This window comes from Rhinopithecus roxellana, chromosome 12 (assembly GCF_007565055.1).
Source record: "Rhinopithecus roxellana isolate Shanxi Qingling chromosome 12, ASM756505v1, whole genome shotgun sequence".
Classification (NCBI taxonomy): Eukaryota; Metazoa; Chordata; class Mammalia; order Primates; family Cercopithecidae; genus Rhinopithecus; species Rhinopithecus roxellana.
The window spans coordinates 59,805,615-59,828,546 of record NC_044560.1 but is presented as its reverse complement, the minus strand read 5'-3'; the positions used below and the strand labels follow the sequence as shown (position 1 = coordinate 59,828,546).

General features: G+C 40.0%; 1 protein-coding gene and 1 pseudogene across 5 annotated transcripts in view; both read right to left on the bottom strand.

Moving 5' to 3' along the window:
* MIGA1 (mitoguardin 1) overlaps window positions 1-22,932 on the bottom strand; it is a 96,060-nt gene that overhangs the window by 4,295 nt on the left and 68,833 nt on the right. For 4 of the 5 annotated variants that reach the window (XM_010380665.2, XM_030913219.1, XM_030913216.1 and 1 more), the window contains exons 9-14: window positions 11,138-11,256; window positions 10,808-10,880; window positions 10,071-10,157; window positions 8,847-8,945; window positions 6,408-6,542; window positions 3,370-3,423 (exon numbers count right to left, since the gene is read on the bottom strand). In XM_010380665.2, the coding sequence (XP_010378967.1) occupies window positions 3,370-3,423; window positions 6,408-6,542; window positions 8,847-8,945; window positions 10,071-10,157; window positions 10,808-10,880; window positions 11,138-11,256 (567 nt within the window). The remainder of the gene's footprint in view (window positions 1-3,369; window positions 3,424-6,407; window positions 6,543-8,846; window positions 8,946-10,070; window positions 10,158-10,807; window positions 10,881-11,137; window positions 11,257-22,932) is intronic. The other variant, XM_030913218.1, reaches the window with a different exon arrangement.
* LOC104676001 lies at window positions 20,534-22,295 on the bottom strand (annotated as a pseudogene).

The following is a 22,932-nucleotide window of genomic DNA, read 5'->3' as shown; positions in this document are numbered from 1 at the left end:
CTCAAAAAAAAAAAAGGCAATCATATCAGCTTTGCAACCAGGCAACAACAAGAATGCTACAGTGTTCCTTAGTTGTATAAGTTTTATGATAAGACTATCATAGTTTTAGCTATTAAAAGCCCAACTCAATCACTTAATTATATTAACTGACAAAAAAAAAAAAAAAAACTAGTAAAATGATTAAGCCACTTACTAGAATCCTAACTTTTAATTAAGGAGCCCTATATCATTTAAGTATTTAATTGTGTAGTTGCCTCTTCCTGTGAAGTATTACTTCATATAGCTGTGTTTTAGGAAACTCTAAGTTTATATTTATAATAACTTTTTGAATTTCCCTTGTTAAATAGCACACTGTGGGATTTGTTATACAGCACTGACTAGAGAAAACTACACCTTCAGATTCTGTCTCCTGGGGGGGTTATTTTCTATTTTACAGTCTCCAAGACAATCTTCTAAACCTCATTTCCTTTTCTTTTTTTTTTCTGAGATAGAGTCTCACTCTGTCACCCAGGCTGGTGTGCAGTGGCACCATCTTGGCTCACTGCAACCTCTGCCTCCCAGGTTCAAGCAATTCTCCTCCCTCAGCCTCCCGAGTAGCTGGGATTACAAGTGTGCACCACCATGCCCAGCTAATTTTTGTATTTTTAGTAGAGACGGGGTTTCACCATGTTGGCCAGGCTGGTCTCGAACTCTGACCTCAGGTGATCCACCCACTCTGGCCTCCCAAAGTGCTAGGATTACATGCAAGAGCCACTGTGCTGGGCCTAAACCTCATTTTTAAAATGTAAGATAGCAGCAGTTACCATTTAATGAGTACCCATTATATTCTAGAAAATGTGCTAGTTTCTATTTAATTTACTAAGACATTCCTTCAAAAGTATGTCATGTTAACATCATTTTAAACATGTGAAAAGTGATATTGGAGAGGGGTTAAATAAACTGCCCTAATTCACACACAGCTAGTTAGTGAGGGCCAAAAAGTATGTTCTACATATAGTAAAGTTCTAAATACCATACAGACTTGAAGTGTATTATGAGGTCAGAGAAGTGGGAACTTAGTGTGGGCTGAAGCAGACTAGATAAACTTCAGCAAGGAATTATGTGAGCTGAGCTCAATGATGGGTAAGATTTATTTAAGTACAGAGGGAATGTGGCATTTCAGGTATAGGAAATAGTTCCCAAGAGGTGAGACATATAGGTATCTATGGATATAGAAAGTAGACTTAGGTCGGGCACACTGGCTCAGGCCTGAAATCCCAGCACTTTGGGAGGCCAAGGCAGGTGGATGACTTGAGGTCGGGAGTTTGAGACTTGCCTGGCCAACATGATGAAACACCGTCTCTACCAAAAATATACAAATTAACCAGGCATGGTGGCGGGCGCCTGTAATCCCAGCTACTTGAGGGGCTGAGGCAGAAGAATCACTTGAACCTGGAAGGTGGAGGTTGTAGCAAGCTGAGATCGTGCCATTGCACTCCAGCCTGGGCGACAGAGTGACTCTGTCTCAAAAAGAAAAAAAAGTACAATATTTATTCTAAGAAGTAGAAAAATAAAGTTAGACATGTTAATAATATTATCATTATTATTATAACTACCACTTACTAAACTCTTTAAATGTTTAACGTTTAAATTAAGCTGGTTGATATTGCTTTCATCCTTACCACAGTCCTATTAAGTAGGCATTAACACCGTTTTGCACATGGGAAAACTGAGGGTCAGCTGATGGTCAGTAACTTACTGTAATCATGCTAGTTAGTGTGAGAATCAAACCCACATCTACAAGTCTGTTCCTAGTCCTAACGTTAGAGTTCATCATCATCATTAAGGAAACCTGCTTAAAATATGGGTCTCTGGAATCATTTTAAATAAGAATTATCCAAATATAGGGGCTCCAGAATCATTTCTAACAGTACATTCTGAAGATGCTGTGAGGACCATACTTTAAAATCACTGCAACTGGCAATACTGTCTCAAAGTTATAAGATTGGAAAATATGGATGTGATAAAATACTGTATATCCTTGGGCAAATAATAATGTCGTAATAGTCAATACTTGCTTACTGCACTATGCCAAGCACTGTTCTAAGCACTTCATATTGAATCTTCAAAAACCCTATGACAGCTAGGCACAGTGGCTCACGCCTGTAATCCCAACACTTTGGGAGGCCGAGACTGGAAGATCACTTGAGGCCAGGAGTTTGAGGCCAGCCTGGGCAACATAGCAAGACCCCGTCTGTACAAAAAAATAAAAAATCAGCCAGGCATGGTGCTGTGCACCTGTAGTCCTAGCAACTCAGGGAGGATGAGGCAGGAAGATTGCTTAAGCCCAGGAGTTAGAGGCTGCAGTGAGCTATGATCATGCCACTGCACTCCAGCCTGAATGACAGAGCAAGACCCTATCTCTAAAACAAAACAAAACACTATGAGGTAGATACTATTACTATTCTTAGAGATGAGGAAACTGAGGCATAGCAAGGGTAAGCAACTTGCCTAAGGTCACATAGCTAGTATGTGGCATTTGAACCCAATAGTCTCACTTGAGAGTCCTTGCCCTTTACTCCTAGGAGTGTATGAGAAAAACAATGCTTAGCAGGTAAGACAGGTTACAGGGTGTGAGGCATGGAGGCAGGATATAAACTCGAAGACTTTTTATTTGTAGGGGCTCCAAATTGAATAAAGCAGCTATTAGAATCAAATCTTTATTTCTTAATTGGATTAAATTAAGTGGAATCCACTATATTAAAGAACTGTAAAAAATACTGGCCAGGTGCAGTGGCTCACGCCTGTAATCCCAGCACTTTGGGAGGCTGAGGCAGGCAGATCACTTGAGGTCAGAAGTTTGAGACCAGCCTGGCCAACATGGTGAAACCCTGTCTCTACTAAAAATACAAAAATTAGCTGGGTGGGGTGGCGGGCGCCTATAGTCCCAGCTACTCGGGAGGCTGAGGCAGGAGAATCACTTGAAAGGCGAAGGTTGCAGTGAGCCAGGATCACACCACTGCACTCTAGCCAGGGTGACAGAGACAGACTGTCTTAAAAAATAATAACAATAATATCATTAAGAGAAAAAATAAAAACCTAAAACTTATCAGAGCTGTTTCCAACTCTAAACCCCTCTCCCAGTTAGCTGAAATACCACGCACGCCTCAATACTTGCTATATGAAACTACATCAAATATTAAGGATGAGAAAGAAGGCCTTCAAAAAAGAAGCCAACCCACCACCAGTAAGTCACTCATCTAGCCTGAGGGACAGTCCCTCCTACCCCTCCTACAGCTGCCAATTCCCACCAGAGAAGTGACTCAGAAGCTTCTTTGACAGAATCCTTAAATGATTTAACAAAGGAATTCAGGTCTTAATGAATTTTACCTTCATCTGTTGTCTTTTCTGTTTCAGCACCGACCAACAACTTGAAGCCACAGCCTAAATACATGCAGAGAAAAGAAAAATTCATATACAGCTATATAAACATTTCCATTTTTTTTTTTGAGACGGAGTCTCGCTCTGTCGCCCGGGCTGGAGTGCAGTGGCCAGATCTCAGCTCACTGCAAGCTCCGCCTCCCAGGTTTACGCTATTCTCCTGCCTCAGCCTCCCGAGTAGCTGGGACTACAGACGCCCGCCACCTCGCCCGGCTACCTTTTTGTATTTTTTTTTTTTAGTAGAGACGGGGTTTCACCGTGTTAGCCAGGATGGTCTCGGTCTCCTGACCTCGTGATCCGCCCGTCTCGGCCTCCCAAAGTGCTGGGATTACAGGCTTGAGCCACCGCGCCTGGCCAACATTTCCATTTTTATTAGAAGTTCAGCCTGGTGCAGTGGCTCACACTTGTAATCCCAGCACTTTGGGAGGCTGAGGCAGGTGGATCACGAGGTCAGGAGATGGAGGCCATCCTGGCTAACACGGTGAAACCCCGTCTCTACTAAAAATACAAAAAATTAGCCGGGCGCGTTGGAGGGTGCCTGTAGTCCCAGCTACTCGGGAAGCTGAGGCAGGAGAATGGCGTGAACCCAGGAGGCGGAGCTTGCAGTGAGCCGAGATCGCGCCATGCACACCAGCCTGGGCGACAGAGCAAGACTATGTCTCAAAAAAAAAAAAAAAAAAAAAGTTCAAAGTTTATGGGTCTAAAACGTTCAATACATTCATTACTAATAAGAACTAGTCGGCCGGGCACAGTGGCTCACACCTGTAATCCCAGCACTTTGGGAGGCTGAGGTGGGCAGATCACAAGGTCAAGAGATGGAGACCATCCTGGCCAAGATGGTGAAACCCCATCTCTACTAAAAATGCAAAACAAAATTAGCTGGGCATGGTAGCGCATGCCTGTAGATCAAGACACTCGGGAGGCTGAGGCAGGAGAATTGCTTGAACCCGGGAGGCGGAGGCTGAAGTAAGCAGAGATCGCGCCACTGCACTCTAGCCTGGCGACAGAGCGAGACTTTTGTCTCCAAACAAACAAACAAACAAAAAAAACTAGTCAGGGTCCTCACATTGTTTGAAAACATTAATGCAAAGGTACTTCATTATTTAAATTTTTAAATCATGAGCAAAGTTGAAGGTTGTGAGGACAAAAAAAAAAAAAAAAAGTAAAATAATATTCAAAAAATTAAACACAAAGCCACTAAAGGAAAAAGACTGTACTCTGGAACAAAGAAGATTCAATTTTCAGAGTTTTAAAGTTCTGTTCCTTAAGGGAAAAAAGTGAAAATATGTGTATATAGAATTCACATACACAAATAAATACTCTATGTGTAATATAATATTCTTTTTTTTTTTTTTTTTTGGACACAGGGTTTCACTCCCATCGCCTAGGCTGAAGTGCAAAGGAGTGATCTTGGTTCACTGCGACCTCCGCCTCCAAGGCTCAAGTGAACCTCCCACCTCAGCCTCCTGAGTAACTGAAACTACAGGCACGCACCACTGCACCTGGCAAATTTTTGTATTTTTTTTTTCTAGAGACGAGGTGTCACCATGTTGCCCAGGCTGGTCTCAAACTCCTGAGCTCAAGTAATCCACTCACTTAGGCCTTCCAAAGTGCTGGGATTACAGGCATGAGCCACTGCACCTGGTCTGAAGTAATTTTTTTTCAAGAATAGTACTATTGGAATATTTGTGAATAGAGCTAACAGTTTGATCCAAATAAAGAACTAGGAAATATGACCGCGACAGAACAAAAGCACCCAGTGGATCCTGAAGAAATCTGACCCTTGGAGGTGATACCAGGAAGGAAAAAAAAAAAAAAGAAAAATCTGACCCTACTCTGGCATGACCCAGCTTTGCTCAAGCTCACTTTACCAAATCAGTTACAGAAATGGAAAACATGTAGCTTTTATTATTAAAACATATTAATTGAGGAAAAATGAATTTATTTAAAATGCTTGTAAGTTTAATATCAGTAAGTTCCAAAATAATTGTGAAATTGCCAACTGGAACATTTTTTTAAAGGTATCCAAATTGCATCATAAAACATATCCACACTACTTTGCTCTCAGGTGCACACTTAAAGCCCAACAAAAACCAATGTCAAACAGGTCTGAGAACAAAAAACAACAGACGCTGAAAAGAGAATTTCATCTGAAGATGTTACACCGTATATGCCTGAGCTGAATATCAAAGGATGAGCTCAGCTTCCATACATTATTTCACAGACAGATGTATATGTAAATCTTATCAATCTATCCAGTTTGGACTTTTTTTTTTTTGAGATAGAGCTACACTCTTGCTGTCCAGGCTGGAGTGCAGTGGCACGATCTCGGCTTACTGCAACCTCTGCCTCTTGGGTTCAAGCTATTATCACACCTCAGCCTCCCGAGTAGCTGGGATTACAGGTGCCCACCACCATGCCCAGCTAATTTTTGTATTTTTAGAAGAGACAGCGTTTCACCATATTGGAAACTCCTGACCTCAAATTATCCACCTGCCTCAGCCTCCCAAAGTGCTGAGATTACAGGCGTGAGCCACCACGCCTGGCTGACCCCTTTCTTTTTTCTTTTTTTTTTTTTATACTTTATGTTCTAGGGCACATGTGTACAACGTGCAAGTCTGTTACATATGTATACATGTGCCATGTTGGTGTGCTGCACCCATTAACTCATCATTTACATTAGGTATATCTCCTAATGCTATCCCTCCCCTCTTCCCCCATCCCTCAACAGGCCCTGGTGTGTGATGTTCCCCTTCCTGTGTCCAAGTGATCTCATTGTTCAGTGTCCACCTATGAGTGAGAACATGCGGTGTTTGGTTTTCTGTTCTTGTGATAATTTGCTGAGAATGATGGTTTCCAGCTGCATTCATGTCCCTACAAAGGACATTAACTCATCCTTTTTTATGGCTGCATAGTATTCCAAGGTGTATATGTGCCACACTTTTTAATCAAACTTAAAAGGCTGAGAAAAGTAAACCACCACTTACTGTTTCTTTGAAGGATGAGTTTAGCCATCGATTATTTACTACATTCTGTATGGATGTGGGTGGGTTTTCCAAATCTTCAAAGGAATCCATTAATATAAAATCCAGAACAACATCATAAAAATTTAGATTTTTCACCTGCATTAAATTATGAGTTAAAACAAAAATTATTATTACATAGAGCTGAAATAAAATCTGAGCCAGGGCTTTATGGTTTTATAACAGCAGGGTTTTTTTTTAAATCAGCTTATTCAAAAATAAAAAATATAAGGAGAGACAAATATGAAAGCTCACCACTAAAAATTCCGATTCACATTATCGCTGCTCCTTTCTAGATCTCAAGTGAAAATAATCTCTCCTCCCCTCTATTCCAGGAGTCCTCTGTTCATGCTTCTATTATAACATCCAGGATGCTCATTCTACCTTGTTATTTAGTTACTGGTATATGTGCCTGTCTTCCCCACCAGATCATGAACATCTTGCTCTTTCATTCATTCATACACACTCTGCATACTATATGCTGTACCAGGGGCTCAGACTTCTAGAGTAAGCAAATTAGATGCCTAGAGTATAATGGGGAAAACAGCAACAAAATAATCCTGCAAATATCCAATTATGAACTGTGTGAAGCACAATAAAGGAAAAAGTATATTGTGCTGTATCATTTTGGCAGACAAGTGGAGAATGAAACAGAGAGGGGAAAGAATGAATGCAGGGAGGAAAGGAGTGAGCAGGGAATCAGGAAATATAAAGACGACTGACGTAGCCTAGAGAAAAGACAACAGGTACTTAGGCCAAGAGGGGTGACAGGAAGAGAGGAAAGTTGAAGAAACTGAAAGACATTTATGAGTTAAAACTGACAAACTTAGAGATGAATATGATAAAGTGGGTGAGGATCAGGGAGAGGTGAAGGATGAGTCTCAGGTTGCTGGCCTGCAGAAGTAAATGGATGCTGATTCCATTTCCTGAATAAGGGAACACTAGAAAAGGAAAGATTATTCATGTATTTGTTGTACTCACTGTTTTCTCTGCCTAGAAGGCCTTTCAGCTCCTTGTAAACTCATTCTTTTTTTTTTTTCTTTTGCTTCTGAGACAGAGTCTTGCCCCGTCACCCAGGCTGGAGTGCACTGGCACGATCTTGGCTTACTGCAGCTCCCACCTCCTGGGTTCAAGTGATTCTCTTGCCTTAGCCTCCTGAGAAGCTGGGGTTACAGGTATGCACCACCATGCCTGGCTAATTTTTGTATTTTTAGTGGAGACACGGTTTCACCACGTCGGCCTGGCTGATCTCAAACTCCTGGCCTCAAGTGATCTGCCTGCCTCGGCTTCCCAAAGTGCTGGGATTACAGGTGTGAGCCACAGCGCCCAGCCCTAAATTCATTCCTTTTTCTTTTTCTTTTTTGAGATGGAGTCTCGCTCTGTCACCCAGGCTGGGATTACAGGCATGCACCCAATGCCTGGCTAATTTTTGTATTTTTAGTAGAGACAGGTTTCACCATGTTGGTCAGGCTAGTCTTAAACTCCTGACCTCACGATCCGCCCACCTCAGCCTCCCAAAGTGCTGGGATTACAGGAGTGAGTCACCATGCCTGGCCGATATCTATATCTATATATTTTTTGAGACAAAGTCTCTTTCTGTCACCCAGACTGGAGTACAGCGGCATGATCTTGGCTCACTGCCACCTCCACCTCCCAGGTTCAAGCAATTCTCATTCCTTAGCCTCCCGAGTAGTTGGGATTACAGGCGTAAGCCACTACACCCAGCTAATTTTTGTATTTTCAGTAGACACGAGGTTTTGCCATGTTGGCTAGGTTGGTCTTGAACTCCTGACCTCAGGTGATCCGCCTGCCTCAGCCTCCCAAAGTGTTGGGATTACAGGCGTGAGCCACCACGTCTGGACCTATATTTATTTCTGTATCTGTATCTACATATATATTCTAAACCGTGAACTAACACTGACAGCTCCAATTCCAATCCCAGCTTTTTATACCTCCCTTCTCTCACAGGGAGAAGCTGGCTCTGATTTTTCTCAGTATACTTATTTGTTCAGTCCTGTGTATACAGTCAGTTCCCCAGCCCTACTGAGCTGCTGCTGTTGTACCACCCAAAGCTGTCCTTGCATAGGCCACCATTCCTCCCCTGCTAGGGGTCTGCCAATGACTTTTGGGGAGAAGGGAGAGAGGGAACAAGGGAAGGAGGACAGGAGGGAAGGAAGCAAGGAGCCAACAACAGCAAAAAAGGCTTGTCAGAAAACAATTTACAACTACTGCCCCAATGTATAAGGAGTGTGGTTGATGACTCTGTCAGAAAAAAAGATGTCCCACAACCATACAATTGGCTTTACTGTATTTAACAAGGACAATGAAACAGTAGTTTCAACTCATATAAAATTACATTCAAATAACTAAGAAAAATAAATATCACAAAAAACTTGAACTTACCCCTCTAGCAGCAAGTTCCATTTCAGTACTATCCCAGTGATCGGTCTGCTCTAAAAAATAGATCATTTCATCAAAAACATCTTCAAACTTCTTTGGATTCTGAAGAAGAAAACACATTTTAACCCTAAACTCAACTTTATAACAAGCTACAAAGAAAGTTACTCTTCAAGAAAGTCTGGTGGATCTTAATTCTACTAGGTAACTGAACTAAAATACATTTTAAAGGTATGCCAAATTTATCTGGTTTACTACTTTGCTGTTGCAACATTTTGCAGAAGCCAAGATAAAGAATGTCAGTAAAATGTCACAAGCAAACTATTTATTACTCAAATATGTATGCCTATTTTGGTCAGTCCTTAAAACGAAAATCTGGTTATAGCAGACATTATGTGAGGTTTTTGTTGCAGTTCTGCTTCTTTTGGAGGAACCCTAGTTCAAATCACTAAGTTTATCTGTCATGAGAAGGCCAAGAAAGCAACACAAGACTTACATTGGGAATCGCACGTATTAATAGTATCATCTTACATATACTTAGCACTTTATGCTTCTTAACACTTTATTCTTTAAGTTGCTTTCCCATTTATAATTTATTTAATCATCCTAAAAACCCTCTGAAATGAAGTAATATAAACGTAATTCTATTATATAAATGAAAGAATTAAAGTTCAAAGGGATTGAGTCTGAAAGCTAGGTGTGCAGATGGCTCAGGGAAGGCCTGTTTTGTTTTCTCATCATCTGGACAAACCTTACATAAAGTAAGGTGATTCCTTACAGTCTGAATGAAGTTCTTGTCATTGCTTCTGCCTCATTCTACTACATGAAGATGAGGCAGTTCAATTTATATTGTACTGAGACTTACACTATTTCCTGTAACCCTCTTCCTGAACAGGATTGAGGGAATAAAAGAGGAGGCATTAGTAATAACAATAGTGATGGCTATCGCAGCAGATCTAGTGATAATTCTCACCATGACATTTACAGACTTTATGGCAAAATGGAAATAATTTATGAGAAACAACTTGGTTGAAATAGTGTGGACTTTATAGCTAGTTCAACCCAAGCATAACTTAATGCCCTTTGGGTTATTTATTCTTAAAATGTGAAACTTTGCAACTATCCACAAAAACTTTTTCTTCTATCAAAAATGTAACGTCTTAACATTCAGTTCAAAGGGTAAAAACAACTTTTGTAAATGGTAAAAACTTGCCAACAGAACAAGTTTACCTTTCGTGCTTTCACAATTAAAGCTGATAAAATTTTCCTTCCACTCTCAGCGAGGAATATCCTGTTGGCTGACTCTGAAAGAATTACCTGAAAAAATATTCATCCCCAAAGAAAAAAGAGACCTATAATGAATGTGAATGGACATTCAACTTAATAGCACAAATCATCCAAAACAGTGAATGCACCGCATGTGGTGCTATTTCAACAGGCAGCTCACAGAGAAAGTCCTCAATTCCTAAAATAAAAAGAACTCTTGAAACTATCTATAGCCAAAAGATTAAAGGGAGTTAAATTTGAATTTAAATTCTGTTCAACATAATATTACAAAGTCTCAAATAAATTTCCTATAGCCCCAAAATATAAGAAAACAAATATATTTTTACTTTCTTTTTAGAAAATCAATTTTATAATGGACTCAAATCTCAAATACATACTAATTAATAATAAGAAAGAAGGTTTTTATTTTAAGCAGCTATTTTTACACTCCTGAAGTATCAAAATATCCTGTTTTGACAAAGTGTGGTGGGCCTGGGAAGTCGTGGGAGAGGATAATGAAATATGGAAACAAATGAAGGCAGGTAGCGGGGAGGAAAAATAAGTTTAGTGGACTTTATATTTGTCATTAGGAATAGGGATAATCAAGAGCAAAGAGCTGTCCTGTTTATTTGCACTGGACTCTACAGCATGAGGGTGGGGATGAGTGGCTGGGTGAAGTCACTTAATGTTAAAAAAAATACCTGAAAAGCCTGTCGAATACAGTGAAGTTTGGCAAGAAAATCACTGTCTCCTAGGCACTCCAACATTTCAGTTCTATGTAATAAACAGGGGAGACAATTGTTAAACTACATTCAAGATCAAGCCTACTATAAATTTGGATTCAAACAAGGCTTAACCTCAGGACCTTAATATAAAACATGTTTTTTCAATACTGACAGAACACGTAAAAACAATTTTTTCTTTACTTGGACCTAAAAACATATTTTCTCCTATTCTCATAAACATTTTTAATAAGTACGACACAAACACCTTAATATCCTTCATAAACATAAACAAAACTGAAATGGTACCTCAGTACTCTGGAGTAAATTTTTCCTTCTTCAACTAAATGCATGGCTTCCTCGTAAAATGGGCAGTGACAAAGGGACTCCAGGCTGTAGGTATGCCGTACTTCTCTGTGTTCTGCAAGCTAAGAGCACAGTGGGTTAGAACAGAATACAGGTGCTAGGTGTAGTGGCTCATGCCTGTAATTGCAATACTTTTTGGGAGGATCGTTTGAACCCAGGAGTTTGAAACCAGTCTGGGTAACATGGTAAGACGCTGTCTCTACAAAAATTTAAAAAAAGTAGTCAGGTGTGGAGACAAGCACCTGTGGTCCTAGCTATCCAGGGGGTTGAGGTGGGGGTCACTTGAGTACAGGAGGTTGAAGTTGCAGTGAGCTGTGATTGTATCACTGTACTCCAGGCTCGTTGGCAAAGCCAGACCCTGTCTCAAAAACAACAAAACAAAACAAAAATCCAGAAAACCAAAAAGCAGAATACACTGATATAAGAAGATAAACTATAAAAGAAAGAAAATAGGATTTTGCTAACATCAATACAATAAATTTGATTAAACCATAAAAACCATTCAATAGGATTTTATAGCTAATAAAATCTGAATTCATTTTATTTCAAAATTCAGTTGTTAAAAAGAGTAAAACTTTTAACAAGCTAGTTCATTCTGAATCCAATTACTTAAATCCACAGAACGTACAGAAAAGCAAAATTATATCTCTTTTTTTTTGAGACAGGGTCTCACTCTGTCACCCAGGCTGGAGTACAGTGGCAGGATCTTGGCTCCCTGCAGCCTCCACCTCCCAGGTTCAAGTGATTCTCCTGCCTCAGCCTCCAGAGTAGTTGGGATTACAGGTGCACACCACCACATCCATCTAGTTTTTATATTTTAGTAGAGATGGGGTTTTGCCATGTTGGCCAGGCTGGTCTCAAACTGGCCTCAAGCGATCCGCCTGCCTCAGCCTCCCGAAGTGCTGGGATTCAGGTGTGAGCCACCGTGTCTGATCAGCAATACTACATCTTATAGTTCACCAATAAGAACAACCGAAAAAGCATTTTTTAAAAAGAGGAGGAGAATTTTATCATCCATAGAGTACTTACAAGTATTATAACTTATGATTATAATGAAGCAAAACTTAGTACAAAAACAACAAAATAAGCTCAATGTTGCTATTCTAAGAAATATTTCCTTGTATGTAGCTTTGATTAACTTTTGCATAACTGAAAGACAGTCGTGCTTTTGGCTACCATAACTCTACAAATGAAATTCCAATCTTCTGACAGCTCATTAAAAAACAATTGGAAACACCACAGGGTAGCCAGCTAAGCAAAAAAAAAAAAAAAAAAAAAAAAAAAAAAAAAACAACAAAAAAAACAAAAACAAACAAAAAAAACACAACAACCTAGAAAACTTCTAGAGCGTTTTGTTTGGAAGAGACAGGATCTCGCTCTGTCACACAAGCTGTAGTGGCACTACCATAACTCTGCAGCCTCAAACTCCTGGGCTCAAGTGATCCTCCTGCCTCTGCCTCCCAAGTAGCTGGGGCTACAGGTACACACCACCACATCCTCTAATTAAAATAATTAGGGGGGGCCAGGTGCGGTGACTCATGCCCGTAATCCCAGCACTTTCCAGCACTTTGGGAGGCTGGAGCAGGCGGATCACCTGAGGTCAGGAGTTCAAGACCAGCCTGGGCAACAAGGGTGAAACTCCAAGACTAAATAAATAAATAAATAAATACAAGTTACAAAGCAAAAACAAAAAAACCAAAGTATACAGGCAACAAAGAGCACAATGAATGTAATAGTACCTGATATTTCGATACTAAAAATTGAAATTATATCAAGCACTCTCTCAGACCACAGTGGAATAAAACTGGAAATCAACTCCAAAAGGGACCTTCAAAACCATGCAAATACATAGAAATCAAATAACCTGCTTCTGAATGAGCACTGGGTCAAAAACAAAATCACGATGGAAATTTAAAAATTCTTCCAACCGAATGACAAAAATGACACAAAGTATCGAAACCTCCAGAATACAGCTAAGGTGATGCTAAGAGGAAAGTTCATAGGCCTAAACGCCTACATCAAAAAGTCTGAAAGAGCACAGACAACCTAAGATCATACCTCAAGCAACTAGAGAAACAAGAACAAACCAAACCCAAACTCAGAAGAAGAAAGGAAATAACCAAGATTAGTTATTAAAATAAACCAATTTTCAATTTTATAAATAAAATTGAAACCAAAAACCAATACAAAAGATACATGAAACAAAAAGCTGGCCCTTTGAAAACATAAATAAAATTGATAGACCTTTAGCAAGATTAACCAAGAAAAGAAGAGAGAACACCCCAATAACCTCACTAAGAAAAGAAACAGATATTAAAACTGACACCACTGAAATACAAAAGATCACTCAAGGTTACTATGAACACCTTTATGCACATGAACTAGAAAACCCAGAAGAGATGATAAATTCCTGGAAAAATACAACCTTCCTATCTTAAATCTTAAGAATTAGATACCTTGATCAGACCAATAACAAGCAAGACTGAAATGGTAATTTTAAAATTACTGATAAAAAAACGTGCAGGACCAGACGGATTCACAGGAAAATTCTACCAGACATTCAAAGAATAATCGGTACCAATCCTTTTGACACTATTCCCCAGGAAAGAGAAAGAAGTGAGTTTTGTGGATTTTTAATTTGCTCTCTTTCTTTTTAATAAAAAAATTTTTGGGGTGTGAGAGCAGAGTACATGCTGTAGTGTCAGGAGTCATGGCAGGACAAGCATTTGGAAGTTTCTTCCACCCTGACCAAGTATTGGTTGAAAGGTGTGCTGTAGAAACTACAACCAAAGGAGGCATTATGGTCGAGCACTATGAAATTTAAAAATGGGTGGGAGGATCACTTGAGCCTGGGAAGTCAAGGCTGCAGTGAGCCATGATTGTACCACTGCACTACTGCCTGGGTGACCTGACAAAAACAAAAAAACCCACACACACACACACACACACACACACACAGGAGGCATTATGCTTCCAGAAAAATCTCAAGGAAAAGTATTGCAAGCAGCAGTAATAGCTGTTGCTGTTGGATCAGGCTCTATAGAGTGGAGAGATTCAACCAGTTAGTGTGAAAGTTGGAGATGAAGTTTTTTTCCTAGAATATGGAGGTGTCAGGATTATTTCTTATTTTATTTTATTTTTCCGTAAGTTATTGGGATACAGGTAGTATTTGGTTACATAAGTTCTTTAGTGGTGATTTGTGAGGCTTTGGTGCACCTATCACCTGAGCAGTATATACTGCACCATTACTGCACCATATTTGTAGTCTTTTATCCCTCACCAACCTCCCACCATTCCCCAAAGTCCATTGTATCATTCTTTTGCCTTTGCGTCCTCATAGCTTAGCTCCCACGTATCAGTGAGAACATGTTTTATTTTATTTTTTTGAGACGGAGTCTCGCTCTGTCGCCCAGGCTGGAGTGCAGTGGCCGGATGTCAGCTCATTGCAAGCTCCGCCTCCCAGGTTCACGCCATTCTCCTGGCTCAGCCTCCCGAGTAGCTGGGACTACAGGCGCCGGCCACCTCGCCCGGCTAGTTTTTTGTAGTTTTTAGTAGAGACGGGGTTTCACCGTGTTCGCCAGGATGGTCTTGATCTCCTGACCTCGTGATCCACCCGTCTCGGCCTCCCAAAGTGCTGGGATTACAGGCTTGAGCCACCGCGCCCGGCCTCAGTGAGAACAGATGATGTTCGGTTTTCCATTCCTGAGTTACTTCACTTAGAGTAATAGTCTCCAGTCTCATCGCCGTCACTGTAGATGCTGTTAATTCATTCCTTTTTATGGCTGCATAGTATTCCTTCACCTATACATACCACAGTTTCTTTATCCACTTGTCGATTGATGGGCATTTGGGTTGGTTCTACAATTTTGATTCACAATTTTGCAATTGTGAACTGTGTTGCTATAAACATGCATGTGCAAGTACCTTTTTCGAATAATGACTTCTTTTCCTCTAGGCAGATACCCAGTAGTGGGATTGCTGGATCAAATGGTAGTTCTACTTTTAGTTCTTTAAGGAATCTCCACACTGTTTTCCATAGTGGCTGTACTAATTTGCATTCCCACCAGCAGTATAGAAGTGCTCCCTGATCACCACATCCACACCAACATCTACTGTTTTTTTATTTTTTGATTATGGCCATTCTTGTAGGAGTAAAGTAGGTATTGCAATGTGGGTGTGATTTGCGTTTCCCTGATCATTAGTGATGTTGAGCATTTTTTCATGTGTTTGTTGGCCATTTGTGTATCTTCTTTTGAGAATTGTCTGTTCATGTCCTTAGCCCACTTTTTGATGGAATTGTTTTTTTCTGATTTGTTTGAGTTCATTGTAGATTCTAGATATTAGTCCTTTGTCAGATGTAGAGATTGTGAAAATTTTCTCCCACTCTGTGGGTTGTCTGTTTACTTTGTCAACTGTTCCTTTTGCCATGCAAAAGCTCTTTTGTTTAATTAGGTCCTAGCTATTTCTTTGTTTTTATTGCATTTGCTTTCGGGTTCTTGGTCATGAAATCCTTGCCTAAGCCAATGTCTGGAAGGGTTTTTCCAATGTTATCTTCTAGAATTTTTGTAGTTTCAGGTCTTAGGTTTAAGTCCTTAATCCATCTTGAGTTGATTTTTGTATAAGGTGAGAGATGAGGATCCAGTTTCATTCTCCTACATGTGGCTAGCCAATTATCCCAGCACTGTTTGTTGAAAAGGGTATCCTTTCCCCATTTTGTGTTTTTGTTTGTTTTGTCAAAGATCAGTTGGCTGAACTATTTGGGTTTATCATGTGTTCTGCCTTCTGTTCCATTGGTCTATGTGCCTATTTTTATACCAGTACCACGCTGTTTTGGTGACTGTGGCCTTATAGTATAGTTTGAAATCAGGTTGTGTGATGCCTCCAGTATTCTTTTTGCTTAGTCTTGCTTTGGTTGTGCAGGCTCTTTTTTGGTTCCATATGAAATTTAGAAGTGTTTTTTCTAAACTGCTCTTATGGAGATTCAGCGATTTTACTTGATTCAGTGTTCTCTGAATTTTTGCAAGTCTTTCATCCATTTTCACTATTCTGAAATTTTTGTTTTTGACATTTTTTGCTTTGTGGAGGAGACTTTTAAATGTCTACTCTATAATTCTAGAATTAACTCTCAAGGCTTTGGTTTTGGTATTTCACATGCAGCCAGTGCTGTGCTAATGCTTTCACTTGATTTATTTAATCCTTACAAAAGCTCATAAAGTAAGTAGTGTTATTCAAAATTTGCCAGGTGCAATGGCTCACACCTGTAATCCCAGCACTTTGGGAGGCCGAGGCAGGCGGATCACTTGAGGTCAGGAGTTGCAGACTAGCCTGGCCAGCATGGCGAAGCCCCGCCTCTACTAAAAATACAAAAATTAGCCAGGTGTGGTGACGCATGCCTGTAATCCCAGGTACTTGGGAGGCTGAGGCAGAAGAATCACTTTAACCCAGGAGGTGGAGGTTGCAGTGAGCCAAGATCGTACCACTGCACTCCAGCTTGGGAGACAGAGTGAGATTCTCTCTCTCAAATAAAGAAATAAATAAATAATCCACATTTTACAGACGAAGAAACAGAGATTAAATTAGCAGGAACTTACCCCAAATCCCAAAACTAAATGATAAAATTTAAACCCAGGCACATTATTAAGCACCAAATTATACCCTTTCTATGAGCCTTATCTGAAGAGCCAAGAGATAAGAAGTTTTCAGCATCAGCAATATTTATAATGTATAAATATGTCCATTAGGCCAGACGCAAAAAAAAAAAAAAGGTATGAAGAGATGACAGTATCTCACAGCATATATTCTCTAAGTAACATTTTCCCTCATATTTTAAGGAATATATGTTATGCTAAAAGGCAAGGTCTTCTTGAGGCTAAGAAAAACTAAACAGCTTTTTTAAAATAACTTAGAATGGAAATTCTTTAGCTATTAAACAGTTTTAAATGTCTGTACCACTGTCAAAACAAATAGGACTCAATATACCTACCATTAGTATTCTCTATTCTCTATTCAAAAAAATTCCTAGGAAGTAAACTGGGGGCCAGGTGCGGTGGCTCACACCTGTAATCCCAGCACTTTGGGAGGCTGATGCGGGCAGATCACTTGAGGTTCGAGACCAGTCTGGCCATCATGGCGAAACCTCATCTCTACTAAAAATACAAAAATTAGCTGGGTATGGTGGCATATGCCTGTAATCCCAGCTACTTGGGAGGCTGAGGCAGAACAATCACTTGAACCTGGGAGGTAGAGGTTGCAAGGTTGCAGTGAGCTGAGATCACACCACTACACTCCAACCTGGGTGACAGAGTAAGACTCTGTCTCAAAAAAAAAAAAAAAAAAAAAAAACCTAAACTGGGCTCCAATTAAACCCTCTACATGAAATAATTTCTAATAATAATAAAAAGACAATCCAACAATGGGAGATTCCAGAGTTGAGTCTTGAATTATTGATCTACCTTGCTTATTTGTTGGTTTGGTTGAAATAATTGTCTAAAGAAGCCTCCTAAAATAGGACTGCAGCTGTGAGAATATATCATGTTGAAAATTTGATACTAGATACCATTAACTCTTAAGAGACAATTTCAGCTCAGAAACATTTATTTAAATCATTAAACTTTTTTAAGCAAAAAGAAACTCATTAAAACATTGGTTGAAATTCTCATTTCAGAATACATCATATAGGAAGAATTTTTCAACAAAATTCCCAAAAATGTTTTAAAAGGTTTTAGAAAAAAATTAACATTTAAATAGAGCTGAGAAGTTATTTCAGAAGCAGCAGTCAATAATGCAGTTAATTGCAGCTATGGAACATGCAATTTACTATTAAAAGGGGGTCCTTTTTTTACTAGCTAAAATGAAATTTCCCATATATTTTGAAATTATTCTTCTCCCAAAAGGCTACATTTTAAAAACTCATTTTAATATTTTCAAAAAGAAAATACTATATTTGTTTACACCAAATCATCATCCTACCTTTTTAGTTATCTCCCGTATTTCCCAAGTACCATAAATATGACCATAAAAGAAATCAAACAAGGCCGGGCACGTTGGCTCATGCCTGTAATCCTAGCACTTTGGGAGGCGAGGCGGGTGGATCATCTGAGGGTCAGGGGTTCGAGAGCAGCCTGGCCAATATGGCAAAACCCCGTCTCTACTAAAAATACAGAAATTAGCTGAGTGTGGTGGCAGGTGCCTATAATTCCAGCTACTTGGGAGGCTGAGGCAGGAGAATCACTTGAACCCAGGAGGCAGAGGTTGCAGTGAGCCGAGACCATGCCATTGCACTCCAGCCTGGGCGACAAGAGCAAAACTCCGTCTCAAAAAAAAAAAAAGAAAGAAAGAAAGAAAAAAAAAAGAAATTGAACAAGTCAACAACAACAGCCAACAATAAAAACAGATAAATAGGTAACTCCTACATATGAAGCAACCAGTGAAAACCGTGCTTGGGGATTAGCTACAGATTTCAAACATCCTAAATTACTTTTCTTGGGCCTCATGAGGTACAAGATGGACTGAGCCTTATCCTCCTTGGCATGGCATGTAATTACTATGTTAAATTTGAAGTAATATTTTTTAAAAGCCTTAATCCAGACCAGGTCCTCTGAATGACCGTGAATGAAAATGTCTAAAGTCACAAGATTATTACAAGTAGGGACATGAAATAGGCTAAGTTCTATTTTAATGGGGACCATTTTATACATGTTTACATTTTCCTTTGAAATCAATCACCTAAATTTATAAATAAGACTTACAATTAAGGAAAGCAGGTTGTTACCAATCTGTATCCCTTAATAGAAAAGAGGAACTTAAATAGCCGCCCTCCAAATTGGTCTTCAATGATTCTCTCACCCTGGTTACTCACACCCCATCCCACATTGAATAGGGCTAACCTGTGTAACCAACAGCACATGGTGGAAATGACAGAATGAGATTTCTGAGGATAGGTCAAAACAGTCATCACTTCCATCTTGCCCTCTCTTGGGTTACTCCCTCTGCGGGAAGCCAGGTGCCATGCTGTAAAGATATTCAAATAGTCCTACAGAAAAGTCAATGTGGTGAGAAACTTAGGTCTTCTGTTAATGGATAGCACCAACTTTCCATTCATAGGAGTGAGTTATGTTGGGAACAGATCTTTCAGCCCCAGTCAAGCCTTCATTTTTTTTTTTTTTTTTTTTTTTGAGAGAAAGAGAGTCTCACTCTGTTGCCCAGGCTGGAGTACAGTGGCACAATCTCGGCTTACTGCAACCTCCGCCTCCCATGTTCAAGCGATTCTCCTGCCTCAGCCTCCTAGGTAGTTGGGATTATAGGCGCGTGCCACCACACTGGCTAATTTTTGTATTTTCAGTAGAGACTGGGTTTCACCATGTTGGCCAGGCTGGTCTAGAACTCCTGACCTCAGGTGATCTGCCCATCTCGGTCTCCCAAAGTGCTGGGATTACAGGCGTGAGCCACCATGGGCGGCCATGCCTTCATACTTTCATAGAAGAAAAATTTTAAATGATAGATATAGCCCTCCCCACCTTTTCAGGTTATAAGTATCCTAAATATTCATCTTTGTTGCTTTGTATATTATTATTGGTGTACTTTTTAAGCATATCACTATTTTTTATTTTCATTTAAGCCAACTATGCTGTAAGCTATTTAGACAAGATGATCCACATTTTATACTTTAATACAAATTTCAGAACATAAAGTATATTTTCTATTGTTCAAATCCATTTTATCTGAAATACAATATTTATAAAATAATATTTTATCTGAAATACAGTAGTTCCTGCAACAAAACCAACATTATTAGAAGAGTTAAATTATTTATTAAAAACAATTTTTTTAAGAGACAGAGTCCTGCTCTGTAGCCCAGGATGGAGTGCAGTGATATGATCATAGCTCACTGTAACATCAAATTCCTAGGCTCAAATGATCTTCCTGCCTCTGCCTCTCAAACAGCTGGGACTACAGGCATGAACCACCATGCCAGGCCTTTTGTTTTTTAAATAGAGACAAGGTCTCTTTATCCTGCCTAGGCTGGTCTTGTATGTCTGGCCTCAAGTTATCCTTCTGCCTCGCCTCCCAAAATGCTTGTATTACAGCCACGAGCTACCACATCTGGCCAAAATTATTTTTTAATGGTTGTAGTGAAGCCAATTTTCCTCATTATGTACCTACAGGGAATTAGTACACTCTTGCAGTTCTTGAATACAACAAAGAATGTGGTATTGATAAGTATATACTATATATAAATTCAGCCAAACATTCACATGCAAGCATCCAAGATGTAAGACTTTTGATTTTAACCTAAAATTTTGAAAATAAATTTTAAAATGCCCTCCAAACTACTGGCAACATACTCCTTTATGGTTTTACACAGCACGTTCCAGGAATTACAGTTTTCTGTGCTTCCTTAAATCTTTTCTCTTGGGGTAGCCATCAATCATCTTCTTTCTCAATATAGCTCTTTGCATTAACCTGCGCCATCTGCCTGGCCAAGTACCTGTCTCTAGCTGACATTACAGTTTCTTCGTTGTTCCTCTTTGCAAACTTGCTCACTGCCTCAGGTGGTCTCTCTTGTTCTTTACCCTTCCCTTCTTGCCTTTCCTCTGTGAGTCTCTGTTTTGCTCCCAGTGATTATTAAGAATTAGCGGGTTTTTCCTGGTTTACTTCTTTGTCCTTTGCCATGTTTCTCATTTTGTTGGATCCTTCCTGGTCAAGAAATTTATCCTTTGCCCTAGAACTTGGGCTGCTTTCCTTTCTGTCTCAATTTCTTTCCGAAGACTGAACACTTACTTCTCATTTTTCTCTATCTCTGTATTTACCATTATTTTCATATCTTTCCTTCCTTACTTTCATATGCTCTTCCTTTGCTTTGCTTTTCTCTTCCTTCTCTCCTTTCTCACTGTGTGGGTTCTGATCATTTTGTTGTCTCTTTCTTGTTCTCTTTGGGAATATTTCTCCCTGTCTTTCTCCCTTTTCCACACTCTGTCACTTCTTTCTCTTTGGTCCCTCATCCTTGGTTTATCTTCCTGTTCATGCCTCTTCCAATGGGAATCTCTATGACTGGCCTCCTGTGCCTATGAGAATCCCTTCCTTTCTGGTAATCACAGTCTGTAATGGTTCTCCTGGTCTCTGGATTGCTTCTGTTGGTGCTGATCTTCCCTTTTCACGTGTCCTCTCGACGTTCGTGATCCTTTCATGTGGTGTCTGGCACTGTGCCCTCTTTCTTCACTAGGTGACTGAGAGTGGTTTTGATTCCTGTGGTGCTTGGGGGTCATTCTCAGGGGTCTCTATGACCTTTTCCCTTCTGCAGTTCACTCTAGTTCCTTCTATTTCATCATCCTCATTGCTCTTAGCATCCAAGTCACTGTCTGCATCTGGGTTTTCCTCTACTTTCATGTCAGTTTGAAGAATGCATTTCTCTTGTGGTACTCTGGTTTTTGAACTTAGTTCATCAGAGCAGCCCCTTGATTTCTCTTCCTTTATACCAGATCTGGCTTCACAAAAGCTGCATTTAGGTACTTCCTCTTCACCAACTGCTTGATTTAATAAGTGCCTATAAAATCCACTGAGATCTTTCTGCTTGATTACATCCAAACATGCTTCCAGCGCAGCTGCCCCCTTTTCTCTTTCTTCTTCTTCAGCTCTCTCTCGCAGTTTTTTCTTATATGCAGATGTCACAAATACCTCTTTATCATCAAACTCTCCCTTTTCCATTTCTCATTCTCTCTGTATTTTCTCTTCCATTCTTTTTTCCTGTTCCTTTTTTCTGATCTCAACTGCTTTTAGCAAGTTGTGAATATACTTGGGCTTTCAGTCTTTCCCCAAAAGCAATGTGGGATTGTTTTCCTCCTGTTTTTTCTGCATTTCATCATAAATACTGTCATATTCATACACAGTAGCATCTTCTTCAAGGGCCTTCTGGATTCCAGTTTGGTCTGTTTCACGGCCTGCTATTCTTAGCAGCTTCCCTCTGAAGGCTTTCACTCATGGAGGTCCCATCATCATCATCAGAATCATTCCCAAACACTGATGGTTTTTGCAAAACAGGATGCAACTGCCGTGTTTTCTTTGGCAAAATAAGCCCATACTGCCTGCCCACAATCGCCATCTTGCTCCCCTGTCGGCTGAACGTGGCCCTATTATTGCTGTAGTTTTTGGATTGCTATAAATAAGTGTTGTCAAATCAGAGAGGTGTATATAGCAAAAGCTTTCCAAGGTTCCATTTAGAGTACAAGTAGAGGTATCTAAAAAATATTTTATATTATATTTTATTTTATTTTAATTTAATTTAATTTAATTTTTTGAGACGGAGTCTGGCTCTGTGGCCCAGGCTGGAGTGCAGTGGTGCGATCTCGGCTCACTGCAAGCTCCGCCTCCTGGGTTCACGCCATTCTCCTGCCTCAGCCTCCGGAATAGCTGGGACTACAGGTGCCCACCGCCACGCCCGGCTAATTTTTTGTATTTTTAGTAGAGACAGGGTTTCACCGTATTAGCCAGGATGGTCTCAATCTCCTGACCTCATGATCTGCCCGCCTCGGCCTCCCAAAGAGCTGGGATTACAGGTGTGACACTGTGCGCAGCAGAGGTATCTGAATTATAAAAAATAAAATTTTCAGCCAGATACAGTGGCTCAAGCCTATAATCCCAGCACTTTGGGAGGCCGACATGGGAGGATTGCTTGAGCTCAGGAGTTTGAGAGCAGCCTGGACAACATGGCAAAACCCCATCTCTATTTAAAAATTTTTTTT